Source organism: Fukomys damarensis, unplaced genomic scaffold, assembly GCF_012274545.1.
Source record: "Fukomys damarensis isolate Sample0158 unplaced genomic scaffold, DMR_v1.0_HiC HiC_scaffold_32, whole genome shotgun sequence".
NCBI classification, from domain to species: domain Eukaryota; kingdom Metazoa; phylum Chordata; class Mammalia; order Rodentia; family Bathyergidae; genus Fukomys; species Fukomys damarensis.
This window is the reverse complement of record NW_022900944.1, coordinates 15,801,220-15,820,698: the sequence shown is the minus strand read 5'-3', so window position 1 is coordinate 15,820,698 and position 19,479 is coordinate 15,801,220. Positions and strand designations below refer to the sequence as shown.

The 19,479-nt window shown below is 38.9% G+C and overlaps 1 protein-coding gene across 2 annotated transcripts in view; it reads left to right on the top strand.

Moving 5' to 3' along the window:
- Heatr3 (HEAT repeat containing 3) overlaps positions 1-9,568 on the top strand; it is a 38,384-nt gene extending 28,816 nt beyond the window's left edge. For both annotated transcript variants that reach the window (XM_033757863.1, XM_019208284.1), the window contains 3 exons: positions 2,795-2,938; positions 5,296-5,472; positions 9,042-9,568. In XM_033757863.1, the coding sequence (XP_033613754.1) occupies positions 2,795-2,938; positions 5,296-5,472; positions 9,042-9,164 (444 nt within the window). In that variant the 3' untranslated portion in view covers positions 9,165-9,568. The remainder of the gene's footprint in view (positions 1-2,794; positions 2,939-5,295; positions 5,473-9,041) is intronic.
- The last annotated feature ends 9,911 nt before the right edge of the window (positions 9,569-19,479 follow it).

Below are 19,479 nucleotides of genomic sequence, written 5' to 3'. Positions count from 1 at the left end.
GTTCTTGTCTTTTTTTTTTTTTTTTTTTTTTTTTTTTTTTTTTTTTGTACTGGAGATTAAACTTATGACCTTACACTTGTAAGGCAGGTGGCAGAACCACTGAGCTAAATCCCTGTTCCTGTACTTAACTCCTTAAAAGTAGTGCTTCTATACCTGCCAAGTCTTTTCTCTGTTATTGATCATTGCAGTATATTGAGATTTGGTTTTTGTTATTGTTTGTTTGGTTGATTTTGAGACAGTCTTGGTCTATAGTCCAGGCTGGCTTTGAACTCATCATCTTTGGCCTCAGTCTCCTGAGTACTAAGAGTGCAGGCATGTGCCACCACACTTAGCTCAGAGTTTGCTCATTTCTTTGTTATAGCTTCAGAATACTACACTGTGTAGACTTTCCATTTTTATTCAGTCTGTCTCTTATTAGTAGACATTTGAGTTATTTCTAATCTTTTGCTATTACAAGTAGAACTGCAGTGAATAAGTCTTTTTATGAGTTGTAGTATGTTTTGCCATTGTGTCTTTGGGACAGATCCTGAAGTGGGCTTACTGGGTCAGAGATAAGATGCATTTGTAACTGTGAGGTGTTGCTGTAGTCCTTTCTTCAAAATTTGAGCTGTTTTGCATCGGATTTTGCCAGTTTGATAGATAGAAATTATATTTCAGTTTATTTTGCATATTTTATTAGGATAATTAGGGGGTTGGACATCATTTCATGTGCTTTAGAGCCTTTGCTTTTCTTTTTGTGACTACTCCTATGTTTTGCCCATTTTTCTATGAGATTGGTGCTTTTTGTTTATTTTGTGGTGCTGGAGATTAAAAGCTCAGGACTTTGCACAGGCTAGGCAAGGGCTCCATGCCAAAGCTACCTACACCCTTGGCCTGGATGGGTGCAGAGACTTTGCCAGGAGTCCAGTAGTCTGCATCTTAGAGTGTTCTCCAGGTTATTCACTTGCACACTCAAGTCTGAAAACAACTGTTCTAAACCATTCTCCCTCCTTTCTAAAGTCCTCTAGTTATTAATATGTCTCACTGTCACTGGCCCACACCAACCACTTCTTTTGGTTTTCAACAGCTTTTATCCTCTGGGACCTACCTCTTTCAGAGATTCCTGTGGTGACGCTGTCCCAGATACTCAGCCTGTGGTCAGACAGGTCTCCTAGTCACCTGGCCATGCAGCTTTTGTCTTCCTAATCTTTCTTCCTGCTCTGGTCTCTCCTATGGGAATAGCAGTTATTGATTCGATGGTTTGAGGAAGTTACTCAAAGCTCATGCTTGTTTAATGGTAATCATTCCTATATATTGTTTTGTGCATGTGTATGTGTTTTGTTGTTTGTAGCACTGAGGATTAAACCCAGGACCTTTTATCTGAACTACATTCTCACCTCTGCCCATTTGAGATAGGGTCTCGCTAAGCACTACCCCAGCTTTGTTCAAACTTGTGATCTACCTGGCTCAGCCTCTCAAAGTGCTCAGGTTACAGATGTGCACGCCCCACACACACATTGCTGGCTTTATACCTATATAGTAAGGTGCTGAATTCTCAGATTCGCTCTGTGATGGACATGAGCATCAAGTGTCAGAGTTAGAACCCTGGCTCTCCCATGCTTTTCAGGAGGGGAAACCAGTGGCTTGATTTGCTGAATGATGGCACCGGCACTGGAGTCCAGCTGTCCAGCTTCCCTGTCTGGTTCTTTACCTTGTTACTTTGTCTGTTCAACAGCTTCTTTGAATTGTCCTGGTGATTTCGTAGCCAAGCATATAAGATTTACGGTAGCCTGTCTGAGCTGTACAGAATCCTTCAGTTTACGCAGTTTTTGTCATTACAGTATTTTCTGTGAAACCTAACATGTTACTCTTACCTTTAGACTTGGTAGAAGCAATGTGAATGATGGAGAAACATGTTTGAGGATTTGCAATTATTCATATTCTTGCAAATAGTTAACACTTAATAAATGTTTTACATGTATTATTCAATCCTTATAGCAACTCTGTGAGGAATACTTTTGTCATCTCCATTTTACCCATGGAAAAAATTGATGATATGAAAAAATTAAGTAACTTGCTGGATAGCCAGGTGGTAACGGATGGAGCTAGGATTTGAACCCTGGATGTCTGGCTCCAGATCAAAGCTTTTCATCACCACACTTAGGAGACAGCTTGGCAACTTGACATTTACATTATTTCATGATTCTTTTGCCCAAATATGTGCTCAGATTAGCTTAAAGTGAAAATTAGCACTGTATGGTAGTTACACATGACACTGTGTAATTTAATGGCTTGTGTAGTCTTAGATAATTTATGATAAAACATCTAAAAAAGAGACTGGGGATTTAGCTCAGTGGTGCTGTGCCTGCCTCAAAAGCACAAGATCTTGAGTTTGATCCCTGTTACAAAAAGAAAAAGAAAATAACAAACATCTCAAAGAAAATTTTTACTTTGTCTATACTCAGCCAATTTTTATTAAAGCTACATATTCCACTTATACTTTTAAAACCTTTATGTTCAATATTAAAAAGAAATTAGAAGCCCTTTGGTCCTCGTACCTCTGGAATGAGTCTTCAAATGAAACTAATAAACCTGAGGCACCTTTCACAGACCTGGTAATGACAGTGGCAGGAGCAGGGCTGTGTTGCCAGCTTTATTTGGGAGTGATTAGAATGCGTAATAACTTCTCTGCTGGTGTTTATGTTGCTCTTAGCACCCTGCAGCCTGAAGGAGAAATTCTTGTCAATCCTGTTTTCATTTACTATTGCAATTAGTTGAGTTTAACACTGTAAAAACTCTTCTTTTCTTTCAACAGTGCATGACACCCAGTCAGCTGATGTCGTTATGCAAAGCAGGCATTCATAGTAGTAACGTTGGAGTTAGAGTAAATGTTATTAGTATTTTAGGAATCACTGGCAGTGTCCTAGCCAAAGAAAATGGAACACTTGAAACTCTTAAGGTAAAAAATTTATTTCTAACCTAAAACATTAAAATAGAAATGGGCTGGGTTGTTGGACATGGTGGTGCATGCCTAAAGTCCCAGCACTTGGGAGGCTGAGACAGGAGGATTGCTGTGAGTTCAAGGCCACCCTGAATTGCATAGTTAAAACCTGTCTTGCTGGGCATGGTGGCGCACGCCTATAATCCCAGCACTCAGGAGGCTGAGGCAGGAGGATCACTGCATGTTCGAGACCAGCCTGGGCTACATAGTGAGTTCCAGGTCAGTCTCAACTACATAGTGAGACCCTGTCTCAAAAACAAAACAAAACAAAACAAAAACCTGCCTCAAAAAACAAAAATAAGGCCAGGGATTTGGCTTAGTGGTTCCGCTCACAAGTGCAAGGGCCCGAGTTCTATCCCCGGTACAAAAAAATAAACAAAAAAAACAATAAATATAAATAAATAAAAAGAAATGGGAAAATAGTAACTGTTTGTGCAGGATTATTAAGAACTTCTGTAGACATGATGAGAACATATATATCAAGCAGTTGCTTATTAACATATTATTGTTCGAGTATAACCAACCCACTGGCCTAATACAACTATATGTATAAGATAAATCCTTGAAAAGCTGAGCCTCATTTTGCCATTTAACTTTACTCCAGAGATACTTTCTCACAAAATTTTCCGGGCAAGGCCAAAGCAGAATCCCACCCCCACCCCCGTACTAGGGATCAAACTCAGGACCTTTCACTTGTGAGCCAGGCAAGGTGCCCCTGAACTAAATCCTGGGCCCAAAAGCAGGATTTTTATAGATGCCTTTTGGCTTTGTAGTTGTGTAAAATGTTTGTGTGTTATTTTCTATAACTCAAAGGTCAATAGTAAAATTGCCTTCCATTGTGCTGACATATATATATTACTGACTAATGGGTAATAAACCAGTTATTATAATCCTCTCACCCTTCTAAGAACTTCACAGTGATGACTAATGTTTTTCAGAATTGTTTTGGAAAATGATACCTGCTCATGGTAAAACATTTCAAGAAGAACAAGTATAAAACATATAATGGAGAGAATCACCTGCATTCCTAACTTTCCAGTTCCCTCCTTTGCCTGTGGAGGGGCAGCCACTATTACGGGTTCCTTTTGTAATCTTTCCAGGTGGTTTTGATAAATACACACATATGTGAGAGTGTGGCTGTGTGGCACATATGTGTACACATGCACAAATGAGCATGTTATGTGTAATTACTCCCTCTTGCTTCAGACTATACTTGCCAGGGTCTACTTTCATAGAAAATAGTTTCTTTGCTGATATGTTAAAGTACAGTAAAGATGTCATGGTGTTTTACCCCTGTTAATTTAGTTGGCATCTCTTAAAAAATTAGAACAGTTTCTTATGTAACTACCCTTATGCCTTACACAAATTTCAATCGTTTTTAAGTAATTTCTTAATATTTCTAATGCCTGTCTATGTTTATAATTTTCTGATTGACTCAAAGATATCTGCTTATAGATCAGTTTATTTAAGCCAGTCGAGTCCACAAGTCATGGTTGGTTTGTGATCTGCTCCATCTCTCTGAGTCCAGAACAGGTCTCCCTAGCATACCTCTTCTTTGGCTCCTGGGTCAGTTGTCCCAGATGGATCGGGGGGGCATCGGACTCAGGACCTTGTGCTTTCGAGGCAGGCATGGTGCCACTGAACTAAATCCCCAGCCCTAGATGCATCCTTATGAATGAGAACTTTGAGGCCCAGAGAGTTTAATGAGCAGTCCAGGAGTTGCCCTGTTATTCTGAGCATTTCCTTCCCTAGACCTGTTACACCAGCGTGCACATCACTAAGCATAAAGGTGATGAAGAACACCCAAGCTGAAATAAAGTGACTCTGGGACAGTTTTTTGCAGATTGGGAATGGCCTGTTCATTAGCTAGCTAATTGTGCAGGAATAAAAGGAAGTGTAGATGTTAAAAATCAACTAATATAGTAAAGCAAAATGAGCTTAAGTGTTGGGTTATTTTTTATTGTCTTAGTGTATTCATAACAGATAAGATTTCTGTGCATTTTAATACCATAGAGAAGCCTTTTTGAGGGGAATAAAGGGGGAAATTTAATGATTTCCAAAATTAACCTTTTATATATCACTTGTGGATTTTCATTTACTTTATTTAGGGAAAGAAACTATACTATGTTCATTTATATTGTTTATGCTATACTTGGTGTATTTATAAATATTTGTCAAATCTTGGTCCTTTAAAAGGTTTCATTTTTCCCTGGCATTTTTACATGAAATAGTTTGCATGCATTATTGCCACATATGAAGTTAATGCTTGTGTTTGAAACTGACCTTAGTCATGTTATAATGTCTGCTGTTTCCAGACCATTGGGTGCTTCCTGCTTGAGGCTGCCACTAAAGACCCTTCCCTCGTAGTAGCAGGAGAGGCTTTGGATGCCCTCTTTGATGTTTTTGCAGATGGTGAAGAAGCTGAAAGAGCCTCCATTCAAATTAAATTGTTATCTGCCCTAAAAGAATTCCAGCCCATCTTCAAAATGAAGGTTTGTAACTTTTTTTATTTATAAATGTATAAGTGTCAGCATTCCCTGGGGAAAAGTTTATATAGTTACCACTGTGCAGTTTGGAGGCCTGTGCGTGACATATCCCTATAAATCTCAGTGATTTATGCAGTACTTTACCCCAGCTGCTCTGTGGAGTGCTTGGTGAGTCATAGCTACTCAACATGACTGGAATCACTGGAAGTGGAGCCCACATGGCATCTGACGAGCTCCTCATTTCTTCTAACAGTTTAACAGTATTAACAATGCTTAACATATACAAATGCTGTTGTCTTGCGCGTACAAAACACTTTCATAAACCTCTCAAATTTGTATCACTGTAGTATATCATACACTGGTTTCACTGTAAGAAATACTTCCCAAAAAGGTAAACTCTAGTCTGTTTATATTGGAGAATGTGGTTATTGCCTTCATTAAGCATTTTATCTATTTATTTTTATTAGAACCAAGTGGTTCTGAGGGGGTTTGTTTTGGTTTTTGTTTTTGCAACAGAGTCTTGATGTATGCAGTTTAGGCTGGCCTTGAACTCAGTATGTAGCCCAGGCTGGCCTGGAACTCATGGCAATCCTCTTGCTTCAGCCTCCTGAGTGCTGGGATTACAGGCTTGTGCCACCATGCCTGCCCAGTATTTTATATTTTAAAATTAAACATTTGCTTCTAAATCTTTTGTCAAGACAATAAAGTTTTGGTGTTTTTGTGTTGCTTAAGACAGGGTCTCACTATGTAGTTCAGGCTGGCCTTGAACTCCTGGTGATTCTTCTGCCTCAGCCTTGCAAGTGCTGCTATTGTAGGTGTGTGGCACCATGCCCTGTGAAAACAGACTTTGATGAAAAATTTGCTTTTGTTGTTTTCTGACATTTCTTTTATTTAACAAGTTCCTGACTCAGAATTTACTAGCTCATGGAGAGGACCCTGTAAACCAGGCTGTTCTCAAACTCCTGGTCTCAAGTGATCCTTCTGTCTCAAGTAGCTGGGTCTAATGGGGTACCATTGCGTGATTTTCCTGAAAACATTTTAAGGGATAAAATAGTTTTTGTGAAGGAAAGAAAAATAGTAATAGGGGCCACGCACATTCTCAGTGCCATTATGATGTTCTGAAGTCAGTGTTGTTTTAAGAATGCCAGTGTTGGTTTATTTTTCATGTTTTGGCATGTTACATTTTAGAACTTTGTAATAGTGGCTACCATTTCTTGAGTTAACTTTGATCACCAAGTGACTTAACTGTGGAAAAAATAGAGTGAACACTTTACTCTTAGGTTTAAAATCTGTTGTGCTTTTGTTAGCTTGTTTTGTAAGCAGTGAGGGGTTTTATTCCTACTTATTCTTTGCCTCACAGGTAACCAAGTTGAACAGCGTTTCTTAAGCAAAGACAAATGTACCTGAGTATTTTCTCCTTATTATTCATATGGTAGCAGTCCTGAAGTTCCTGTTTTGGCTTCATGCTGTATCCTACAGATATTTTCCTACCAGTACATAGTATATGTCCACACTATTAAAGTTATAGGCCCAATATATGGTGGGTAATCTTAGCACTCGAGGGGATGAGGCAGAAGAACCACGACTCTGAGGGCACTCTGCTGCATGGTGAGTTCAGGTCCAGCCTGGACTACATAGTGAGACTCTGTCTTTTAAAATAAATAAATAAGTTATAGCGCCTTTGGACTTCTGGAAAAGAGCCTGTGAGATAATGAGGAGAAAGTATCCCCTTTTTCCCTTCTCTGCAGCTGCTGGGCAAACAGATATAGAGTCATCAAAACTCTGCAGAAGGATTGGGGCCATTGGCTTAGAGGTAGGGTGAGTGCTTAGCATTCAGGAAGCTCTGGCTTGGTCCCCAGCATTGCAAACTAACAACGGACTGCACAGAAGCAAGTGCTTAGAAGGAAGGTGGGAACTGTGAACTGGGAAAATGAACCCAATTTCTGAAAAGTCTTTTGTTCACATTCATTTTCCTATGTGGTATGCATGGCTGTGGTAATAATATTTCATTGTTTTTCTTTTCTTAAAAGTGTACTGTCCAGCCGAGCATGGTGGCACACACCTGTAATCCCAGCACTCGGGAGGCTGAGACAGGAGGATTGCTGTGAGTTCAAGACCAGCCTGGGCTACATAGTGAGTTCCAGGTCAGTCTCAACTACATAGTGAGAAAACATAAAATAGAACCCGTGCTAAAAAAAAAAAAAAAAAAAAAAAAAAAAAGAGTATACTGTTCTGATGAAGTTTCTTTGTTAGCTAGAAGGAGATCCTATAGTTTGGGGGTGTTTTTGCTTTGGGTTTTTGTTTTTGTTTTTGTTTTTGCAGTGCTGGAGATCACTTATGCTAAGGAGGCATTCTACCACTGATCTGTATTTCTTTAACTTTTGTGTAGAATGGAGCTACAATTGTGTTAAAGGTATTCAGTACATATTTAGCTTCAAGTTGCATTTAAATACAATACCACTGATTTTACTAAAGAACCTTAGTCAAGCAATTTTTCCCCAAGTGCCAGCCCTACATCAGAGGATCACTGCTTTAGACTAAAGGTGAGATACAGTTCCCTGATGTAAAATTTACTGGTTTTTTTGGTCTTTTTGTAGTAAGTAGCTCCATTTATTGGAAGATCACTGGTCGGTAGCAGAAACAGGCAGAAGGGTGAAGGGGGGAAGAGGGTGATGAGAAAAAGGGACTTGAGAGCAAAAAGAGAAAGGGACTCAAGTACAAAGGGAAAAAGGGCCAGTGTTTCAAATTGTACAGGTACACATTCTAGGGCTGTGGATTTAGCTCACTGGTGCCACCACCTGCCTCGAAGTACAAGGTCCCAAGTTCAAGTCCCAGTACCAAAAAAAAAAGTTCACATTCTAAATTTATCTTTTAAAAATAAATTTATTCTTCAGGGACAGTAAAACTTTTAACAAATTTTTGTAGCTGTTTTGTTGAAAAAGTAGTTAAATCTGGATGTGGTGGTACACTTGTGTAATCCAGGTACTTGGGAAGCTGAGGCAGGAGGATCACTGCCAAGTTCGAGGCCAGTCTGAAGTGCATAGTGAGACCCTGTCTCCAAAAAAAAGAAAGAAACTGAAAAAGGAGTTAAACATACCCCAAAGTAAATGCTTTTATCCTTTTCTATCCTTTCTTCCTTCTTTTGCTTTTTTTTTTTCTTTTCTTCCTTCTACCCCCCCCCCTTTTTAACAGGCTTTCACTGTGTAGTTTAGGCTGGCCTCGAACTACAGATATTTTCCTGATATCTTCCTTCCTCAGCCTCCCCAAGTGCTGGGATTGCAAGCATGTGCCCTTTCCTCTCCTGTCCCTTCCTCTCCCCTCTCCTTCTTCCCTTCCAGACTGAACCCTGGGCTTTCACACTGAGCTACATCTCTAACCCTCAAAAAACAATTTCTTAAAAAATTAATTTGAGTCAGGTCTCTCTTAACTTATCCAGACAGGACTCAAACTTGGAATCCTCCTTCTTGGCTTCCCAAAGTGTAAGACTATAGGCTTGTCCCACCTTGCCTTGCCAGATACTTTATTTAAATGAATTAGTAATAGATACCAAATCACATACAATTTTTTTTTGACAGATACGAAAAGAAGGGAGAGGTAAATACAGTCCAGATCAGCTGTGTGTTCTCGACAACATAAAGATGAATTTGAGAAGATTTGTTGCTTATCAAGAAACTGTTGAGAAAAGACTCACTTCTTGAACCATCCAAAGAGTTACTGGAGCCGGGGTGTGTAGCTCAGTGCTAAAGTGCTTGCCTGGCATTTGTGAGGCCCTGGGTTTGATCCCCAGCACAGCAAGAAAAAAAAATAAGAAAAGGGGAAGACCAGTTCTTCCCCAAAGTATCTGATGCTCTCAGTGATGAAGGGTTTCCTTTGAGTATTATGTTTCAAAAAGCCATTTTTAATACCTGTCTTATGAAAATTAATTTGAAGTCCATAAGAACTTTAAAACCCGTAAAAGCTCTTGTTTAAGCCTTGGGATCTATGTGAAGTTTCCGATGAACTCCCTAGTATGATTCCAATATACTTTAGTCACTGGAAACAAAGAGTGGAAATGATATGCAACCTCAGGTGGTTTTTAACTATCTCGCAAAAAGTAAAGAAACTTCAAATAATCATGTACTTGAATTTTGCAAGAAAGGAAAATCCAAATCATTAAAAGCCAGTATCATTTTTATATTAGCTGAACCTTGAAGTGAAATAAGAATATTTTAAGATATTTTGGTATGAAGTACTGTATATCAATTATGCATCTTGTGTGAAGAAGTGAATGCGTTGGATCTGTACGTCACTGTTCAGCAGCTTACATTAATGAACTAACCAGGTATTGCATCCTTTAGGAGCAGGTCTGATTGGTTATTATTTTGTAACATCACTGATTTGATTTGATTTGATATAGAATCAAAATTGGTAGAAAATATTTTTAATAAATAACTTTGTAATCGAAAGCTTTATGTCTTATAAAATCTTTTTTTAAACCACTAAATAATCCTCTTCCTGGGTGGTTTGCTTGCTAATGAATATTGCTCCCTATGTATCTGAAACATTAGAAAAGGCTTGCAGCAAGATTTTCCGGTGTCCTTGAAGTAGTCAGTGACAGCAGGGTCTCAGAGCAGGCATTTGCTGGGCATCACTGTCTTAGAGGCCCCTTATCAGCTCTGTCGTCCATCCATTTGCCTAATCAGAAGAGTTAGGTGGAAATTTGAAAATTCCCACACAGTTGATCTCAGTTACACTGAAACACCAGAATAGGACTTGATTTTCCCTGACGTTTATAGTCACATAAAACGAGCCAGTAGTGTTACTTTTCATCTGCACTATGATGTATCTTATAGTTTTTACCTTCTAGTATTGATTGTTGGGAAGCCAAAATTGTTTCCCATTTCTGATGAGTCCCTGAGCCCATGGAACTGAGTAAAAATGACCAGGTCTGTACATGGGTAGGGAATGGAAATGATGCACCATATATAAATGTTTCTTTTGCTTTATTATATTCCTAGATCATGAGTTTTATCATATGCTTAGTGATCATTTCAGCCAAATCATTGACCCAAGCTTTGTATATGTTTTTTGAGAAGGATTTTTCCAGTGAAGCAAAGTTTGAGTTCTCCCTGCCTCAAATATTTCTGGAAAATCACTTTAAGGAAAATAAATTTCCAATTCTGTTCTTTCTCCACAGTCTTTATGTAGATTAGCCTGGCCTTGAACTCATGCGTAGCCCAGACAGGCCTCAAGCTCACAGCAATCCTGTTTCAGCTTTCTGATTATAGGCATGTTGCTACCACTCCCAGCTTCCCATGCATACTAACCTATAAACAACAGGACCCAGTGTATAGAAGGCTCTTATACTATTTATTGAATGAATCACTGTTAGTGATTTTCTGTTTTACTAAGCAATCCATTAGGCAAATGATCCTACAGAAGAGTAAAAGTGAGTTATTATTCTGGAAACGTGTGATAACTTTATTTATTTATTTAGTTAGTTATTTTTGAGACAGAGTCTCACTGTGTACTTCAGACTGACCTGGAACTCACTGTGTAGCCCAGGATGGTCTCGAACTCACAGTGAGCCTCCTGCCTCAGCCTCCTGAGTGCTGGGTTTACAGGCATGTGCCAAGACGCCCAGCTAATAACTTTTTAGATTCTAAGGCATGGGAACTTTGGTCTGTATAGGAGTTTTTGTTTTCTTAGACAAGGTCTCCCTTTGTAATGCGGGCCAGCCTTGAACTCACTGTGTTGCCCAGGCTGGTCTCAAACTAGGGGAGATCCTCCTTCCTCAGCCTCCCAAGTGCTAGGATAACAGCTGCCAGCTGGTCTGAATTATTACCATTCATTTTTGTCATTCTAAACAAAGAATGAATGGAAAACCAAATATTACATATTAGTTTTAACTATTTATGCAGTGACTTAGTAGGTCATTCATGAGACAGTGTAATAATACAGACTAGTTTACCTAGACAAAAAAATGTCTGCTTTAAAATACATTTATAGTGGCTGATGGCACAACACTATTAGCCCAGGTACTTTGGAGGCAGAGGCAGGAGGACTGAATATTCAAGGCCAGCCTGGCCCACTTAGCAAGACTGCTTCAAAATAAAAAGGTCTGGGGCAAAACTTTACAATTGGAGGGGGCCCTGTTGCAGCAAACACAGGGTAAGCCTGGAGAAGGTCAGCAGGCCCAGAGACAAACAATGGCCAGGCTGGCATTGCTACCCCCAGGAATAGCCTATGGTTAGTGTAAACTGCAAAAACAGCACGGGGTTTTTACAGTACTCTGAAAGTGACTCTTTCTACATGGCAGGCTACAGTGGAAGAAAAATCACTGCAGTACCCCCCTCCCCGGTGTTTGAGAGTGATAAATCAGGAGCAATTTTGGGAAGGGGTTATTTAAGACTGAATTCCTCAAGGAAGAAGAAGCCACAGAAGAGCTCCACTTCAAGACCTCTGGGGTCCTTCTACCACAGTGCCTGGGTGAGAGATGGCCACAAGGGACAGGAACGGAGAGGGTTGGGCTAGGCATAGACCTCCCTCCCTGAGAAGGTCAGACTCAGGGCAGAAAGTACACAGGGCTCCCACCCTCTGTAGTGAGAAGTCAGGCTGGTAATGTTTGGTTTTCAGAGGGGACCACTCCTGGAAGTGCTGGCATTAAATCTAGAAGACTGGCCTCCTGCTCTGCTGCCTAAGTGTAGCCCACAGCTCAGTGCTTGTCTTGCTTTTCCATCTGCCAGCTTATTCAGGGGCACAGCTCAGCTTGGACATTGACATAGCCTGGGGTGTGTCGACAAAGGGGCCTCTCAAACTGGGGGGACGCCTTACAAACCCACAGGCCGTGAAGTTACGCAGAGAAAGCAATGACTTGGGGGCACACAGAGGGACACAGAAAGTAGGCGTGGCTGGCTGAATTCAGCACTAGGACAGACCCCATGGACCAACTGTGTGCAACAGGAAAGGCTGGATGGGACTCAGCATTCACGCCCAAAGTTGTGTGGAAAAAGCATGACTTAGTGATTCAGTATCCCTCCCCATATCCTGAAAAGAAACCACTCATTTAAGCGCACAGAGGAATGTTTTGAACTTGTTTTTCATTTCCTTTTTTTCTTGGCATGGGGTTCTTTCCCTCTCTCTCTCTCTCTCTCTCTCTCTCTCTCTCTCTCTCTCTCTCTCTCTCTCTCTCACTCTCTCTCTCTCTCTCTCTCTCTCTCTGTCTCTCTCTCTCTCTCTCTCCCCCCCTTCCTTCTTCTTTCGTTTTTCTCTATTACTTTTGTTTAAGTGTTCTGATTTTCTTTTACTCTCTAATTGGATCCTTTATCTTTTTTCTCCTCATTTTCCTTTTATTTTTCAAATTTTACTTTTCATTTTTCCTTTCCCCAGCCCCTCAACTTTTACTAGTACTCCTCTTAAGCTTTAGCAAGTTTTAGATATTTAGTTGACTCTAGGCTATTATTGTTGAATTCTATTGTTTATGGCAGTATAGTTGTTGCATTTGTCTTTGTGTCTATGTTATTACTGCAGGTATCTTTTTCTGTTATTAAGGGTGGTGCAGTGGTGGCTTTTATTGTTTCTTATTCCATGTCGATATCCAGTTGGTCTTTCCTAACCTCTTTGCTGTTGCCATTGGTGGCATAGTTGTTGCTATGAATTGGTTTTTACTGTATGCCAATGTCTGCTTTGCTTTTGTATCGTCAACAGTATCCAGATTCATTTCTGGAGAGCTGGGTGCTGGGCCAATTACACTACATACTCCCCAAATGAATAAAGGTGGTCAGACATTGGGACAGAGGCAAAGGCCTGTAGTTAGCCACACCCAGAGTGCATCACTGAAAAGCAGACACTGACTAAGAGATCTCCTAACTGGAAATAAAGTCTTCCCTCACCACTCAGCACAAGACACATGCACATGCATACACACACACACACACACGCACACGTGCGTGTGCTGTATAAACATGAAAAAGGAAGGCAACAAAATTCCTCCAAAAATTTCAGCTCTCCCAAGGCTGATCCATGGGGCATCAGTGGGAAAGAAATCAAAAGCCAAACAGCTGAGCTATACGAAATGATAAAAAGGTAAAAGACAAAGAGAAGAACAAAACAGGTTTTTGGTGAGCTCAAAGGTGATATATCTGTCCAGGTGTGGTGCTACACACCTGTAATTCCAGCACTTGGGAGGCTGAGGCAGGAGGATTGCCACTGAACAGCTTAGTTGAGTCCCTGTCTCAAAAACAAACAAAAAATCCAATCTAAAAATGGGCCTCTGAGATGAATACATTTCACAGATGAAGTAGGAAAGCAAATAAATACGTGATACAATGTTCAACATCTCTGGTCATTCAAGAGATGCAAATTAAAACAATGCTGAATTCCATTTCACTCCAGAAAGAATGGTTATCAAGAAATAAATTGGGCCAAGGATTTAGCTCAGTGGCTCTGTGTCTGCCTTGCACACACACACAAGGTCCTGAGTTCCATTCCCCATACAAAAAAAAGGAAAGAAAGAAAAGAGGGGAGGGAGGAAGAAAAAAGAGAAAGGAAAGAGAAAAGAAGAAGGAAGGAAATAAGAGAAAGAGCCAGCAGGGCTGTGGGGGAAAAAAGAATCTTTATTGTTGGTGGGAGTGCAGACTGGTGCAACCACTGTGGAAATCAGTGTGGCAATTCCTCAAAGAACTAGGATTAGAGGTCTCATTTGACCCAGCTATCCCCCTTGTAAGAATCTTCCCCAAAGAATTCAAAGCATCATACCACAGCGATATATGCACACCGATGTTTCTTTCTTTTTTTTAGCTTTAATTGAGTTTATTGGTACATTTTAGGGATACAGTACAGTTACATTCATTGTTGCACACCGATGTTTATAGCAGCAGTTTGTAATAGCTAAATCTTGGAAACAACCCAAATGCCCATCAACTGATGAATATATTTAAAAATGGTTTTTTATAATGGAATACTATTTGACCATAAAGAAGGATAAACTTGAGACATTTCTAGGTAAATGGGTGCACTCAGAGGCCACACTCTTTAAGTGAAATAAATATTTCATGGGGTAAATATTGCATTGTCTTTCTGGTGTGAGAAACAAAGTATAAATAATGAAAATATATCACGGATATTGTGAAATAGAAATTGTTTAAAATTATACTGTCTGAGATACTTTGTTAATACTTAAAATGCTTTACAGAACAACAAAAAAGATGATATAACTAAACAGATAATGAACTTAATAAGTAAATGATCAGTAAATTTAAGACAGAAAAAGCTAGCTGAGGTAAACAAAATGATACAAAACATGAATTACCAGTTTTACAAAGAATAAGAGTCCATGTAAAGGTACCAAACCGAAATCCAGGAGATAAAAACTTCTATTGAAAATATAGGCAACATAAAGGTACAAATTTCCAAGGATGAATGTCATTATATATTGTATACCTAAAATGCACTAATAAAATAATTTTTTTAAAAATATAGGCAGCAGAACTGATCAATGTGCTGGGCATGGTGGCACATTCCTGTAATCCCAGCACTTGGGAGGCTGAGGCAGGGAGATTGCTATGTTTGGGAACATCGTGGGTTACATAGTGAGTCCAAGACCTGGGCTACATAGCAGGACTCTATCTAAAAAAAAATACACACAAAAAGTGATCAGTGTGCAGAGTGTCAGAGTCAGAATTGAAAAACAGGGTTAGCTAGGTGTGATGGCGCACACCTATAATCCCAGCACTTGGGAGGCTGAGGCAGGAGGATTGCTGTGAGTTTGAGACCACCCTGGGCTACATAGTGAGTTCCAGGTCAGTCTCAACTGCATAGTGAGACCCTGTCTCAAAGAAAAACAAAACAAAACAAAACAACAACAACAAAAAAGGGTTGATGCCGGTGTCCATACAATCAGAGATACCTTAAAAACAACAAAAGATCATGGAAAATGGATTCAACAGCTGCTATATGATGCAAAACAGACTAACCTAAGATGAACTGGAATTAGTGAAAAATTGGAAGACTGCATGAATGGCATTAAAAAAACCTCATGGAAAAGTTATACCAGAATCCCAGAAGTCTAAAGAAGCAACAAATTACTTACAAAGGTAAAGCCATTAGAAATACAGAAGACTTCTCAAGACAAATCTTAAAGGTCAGAAGAACTTGAGCGATGTGTTTCAAGCCCTAAAAGAAAACAACTTTTAATCCATACTAATATATCCAGAGGAAAATTTACATAATTTCCTTTCTGCTTAAAGTGCCTACCCGATCTTACGTATTTATTTCACTAGATTTTTTTTGGCATCATTGGCCTCATTGTATCTTTCTAGGATATTCTTAAGAATTTTTTGGAGTGTTGGTATGCTGGTCATGAATTTCTTAAGGCAAAAGGAAAATAACACAATGACAAGAATAAGTCAGTACCTTTCAGTAAGCACTCTCAATGTGAGTGGTCTCAAATCCCCAATCAAAAGACAAAGAATGGTAGATTGGATCTAAAAGCAAAACCCAGTGGTATGCTGTATATGAGAAATACATTTAATCCAAAAAGAAATTCACAGACTAAAAACCAAAGGATGGAAACTTACATGCAATGAAAAGAAAGAAGGAAAAAATGGAAACAAACTCTTTGTAAATAGGGAGGGGTGGAGATGTGGAAGGGAGGGCAGGGGAATGGGGAAAAAATAAGAAGCAAGATACATCATGTAAAGGTACAAGTTCCCAATGATAAATGTATACCTAAAATATACCAATAAAATAATTTAAGAAAAAAAATTACATGCACTAGAAGCCCAAAAAACAAGTAGGAGTAACTATCCTATTTTCACATAAAATGGACTTAAAGCAGTCCTGATCAGAAGAGGCAAAGAAGGACATTCTGTATTAGTTAAGGGAACATTTCAACAGAAAGACATAACAATTGTAAATATAATGTATACCTAAAATATACCAATAAAATAATTTAAGAAAAAAAATTACATGCACTAGAAGCCCAAAAAACAAGTAGGAGTAACTATCCTATTTTCACATAAAATGGACTTAAAGCAGTCCTGATCAGAAGAGGCAAAGAAGGACATTCTGTATTAGTTAAGGGAACATTTCAACAGAAAGACATAACAATTGTAAATATATATGAACCCAATATCAAAACACAAATAGATTCGGCAAATATCAGAACAAAAGGGAAATAACAAACATACCATCATAGAGATTTCCATACTACACTTCGATACACTTTAAACGATGGTTAGATCATCCAGACAGAAAAATCAGTAAAGTTAACAGTGGACTCGAAAAACATAAAAGATAAAAATACCAACCCAATTACAATGCAGAATCTCAATACCCCACAATTGCAGATAGATAAACTGGACAAAAAAAATCAACCAAGAAATATTAGAGTTGAACCACACCATTGTACAAATGGACTTAGTAGATATCTACAGTGTTTCACCCAACAACAACAATACACTCTTAGCAGCACATGGAACTTTCTCTAAAATAGACCACATACTGGCCCATAGAACATGCTTAAGTAAATACAAAAGAAGCAAAATTATCACATGCATATTATCAGACTGTAGTGCAGTGAACTAGAAGTCAGTGGCAAAAGTAACCACAGAAATCATGCAAACACATGGAGATTAAATAATACTCTTGAATAACCAATAGATCATGGAAGAAATCAAGAAAAAAAATAAAACAGCTCCTAGAATCAAATGATAATGGTAGTACAACATACCAGAACCTATGGGACCATACCAGAAGCTATAATGAAGGGAGTCTGAAGAGGGTCATTTATAGCTGTGAATGCCCACATGAGAAAAACAGAGCCCAATCAAATAATTTAATGTACCTTAGGGTGCTAGAATACAAGAACAATCTACTAGTACAAAAAAGGAAATTGAGACAAAAAGCATATAACTGCACTGACATGGGTCTTTTTTTTTTCCTTCTTTTGATTGGCTAAGAGTTTGTCTATTTTGTTTGTTTTACTTAGTTATTCTTTGTTTTGTTTACCATAACAAGCCTTTATTATGGAGAGGGTCTGCTGGGCTGTCTACAAACAAGGAGAGAGCAGTATGGCTGAGACAGGGAGCACTTCTTATAGGACTGGGGTGGGACTGAGTGATGTAGTGACTAGGGATTGGGGGAGCTGTGACACCACTAGGAGGGCTTGTGTCATCACTAGTTAGGGCCATCTTAAGGCAAGGGAATCTAACATTCCAGGCTTTTGTTTTATGGTTATCTGGAGCTGCTTCAAGCTGACAGAGGGGTGAAGCTTGGGGCTAAGTCTGGATCTGGTAGGGGCAGCTGTAGGTGGGGGCTTTTTCCTTCTGCCACAGTGGTTTATACGCCACCATGATGAGTTCTGTGACTGTCTGGTAAATGCCCTCATGCGTTCCTGCAATAAATTTTGGAAAACAGCGAAACAGGTTAAAATCTAAGGAGATGGGAATTGGAGTGAATGAGCAGGGCTAAACGGACATATGCATCCCGCAGACTTGAGATATTGACAGGGAGATAGTGGAGGGTGGCATTAAACAGGTGTTGTAACCTTTGTTGAAACTTGGCTATCTGTTTTACCACTTGGAGATCTATCCCTTTATAGGGAGGTGGTGTGGTGGGCCTCAAAAGTCTCTCTCGCTAGTGCCTGTTCATTGACTGCCTCTTTTGGTTATTCTTTTCTGCTGGATATTTAAGAGCAAGTTAAAGTGAGACCTGTGTTAATCAGTAGGAACATCTTGGTATCTGTCAAGGTCAATTAAGTCTCTCTAGGCATTATTTTGGAACCATGCATAGAGCCTCTTAGCTCCTGTCAGTGTCAGCCGTTAAGGAAGGGTCATGGGCCTTGCTTGACCAAATTGCTTTCAGTGAAAGCGTGGGAGATTTTTTTCTCTTGGTGATCCTCTTTTGGCACACATACATTTGTCCTCTGGTGTCCAGCAATCTCCCTGCTCAGAGGTTGGGTGACTTACCAAAGATGTAAGGTGCTGCAGAAAAGGTTCCTTCATACCTTGGATCTTTGATGAACTTGGAGGGCCAGGGCCAAAACATTGGTGGTCTTCTTAGCCCACTTACCTTTTAGTGTTGCTCTTTGCCCTTTGGTGGTTGAACACACAGAAGAGAAGATCAGTGACATCAATAGTACAGTAGGAGCAGTGAGCTTAACTATCACAACTTTATCTGGATAGCAAGCACCCTGGAATCTAAAATATATATATCATGGTTGTTCTAGTAGTTGATTTCCTGTAGAATATTAACAGAAAAAACTTTAAATTAGGAGCCACACATAATAATAATAATAATAATAATAATAATAATAATAATAATAGCAACAACAATATTGTAGCATGACAGTCATGATGATGTTATCTTTGAAACAAACTTAGATATGTATCTTAGTATAAAATAGCCATTGTTAAATTTATTCATTTCCCCTCTAAAAATGCCTGTTTTTCCACAGAAAATATTATATTTTAAAGATGACCATTATAAACATATCACAATAACATATTTAGAACTCAATTCTTTGATGATAACCAATGTAAACATTTTATAAGAACATATTTAGCAAGGTATATATTCCCATCAGGCTATGGAAATTATTGGGGCTCTCATTAGTGAATAAAGAGAATAAACTTTTCTGAGCAGCTGCTTCTTTATTCACCAACAGAAGTCTATCCAAACGTTAAGGTTTATATTTAATTATCTTGAAAATTCTTTACTTAACCTGTAAAACCATGTTGTAGAAATTAACAATTTATTTGTATCTTTGATGTCATTTTTATCAAAAATTTAATTGGACAAACACTTTCAAACAACTAGACAGACACAAACAAACATATAAGACAATTTATGAAACTAGAGTGCACTCAAATATATTTGGCCGACTGAATTATAACATCTCTTAATTAAGACTAGTTAAAACTTTTGCAGATCAATTAATGGAGATCTCTTACAATTAGAATCAGAGGAGTATAAGCACTTTATAACAGTAGCATAATCTTGTGTTATAGATAGTGTCAGAAGTCTGTAAGCAGA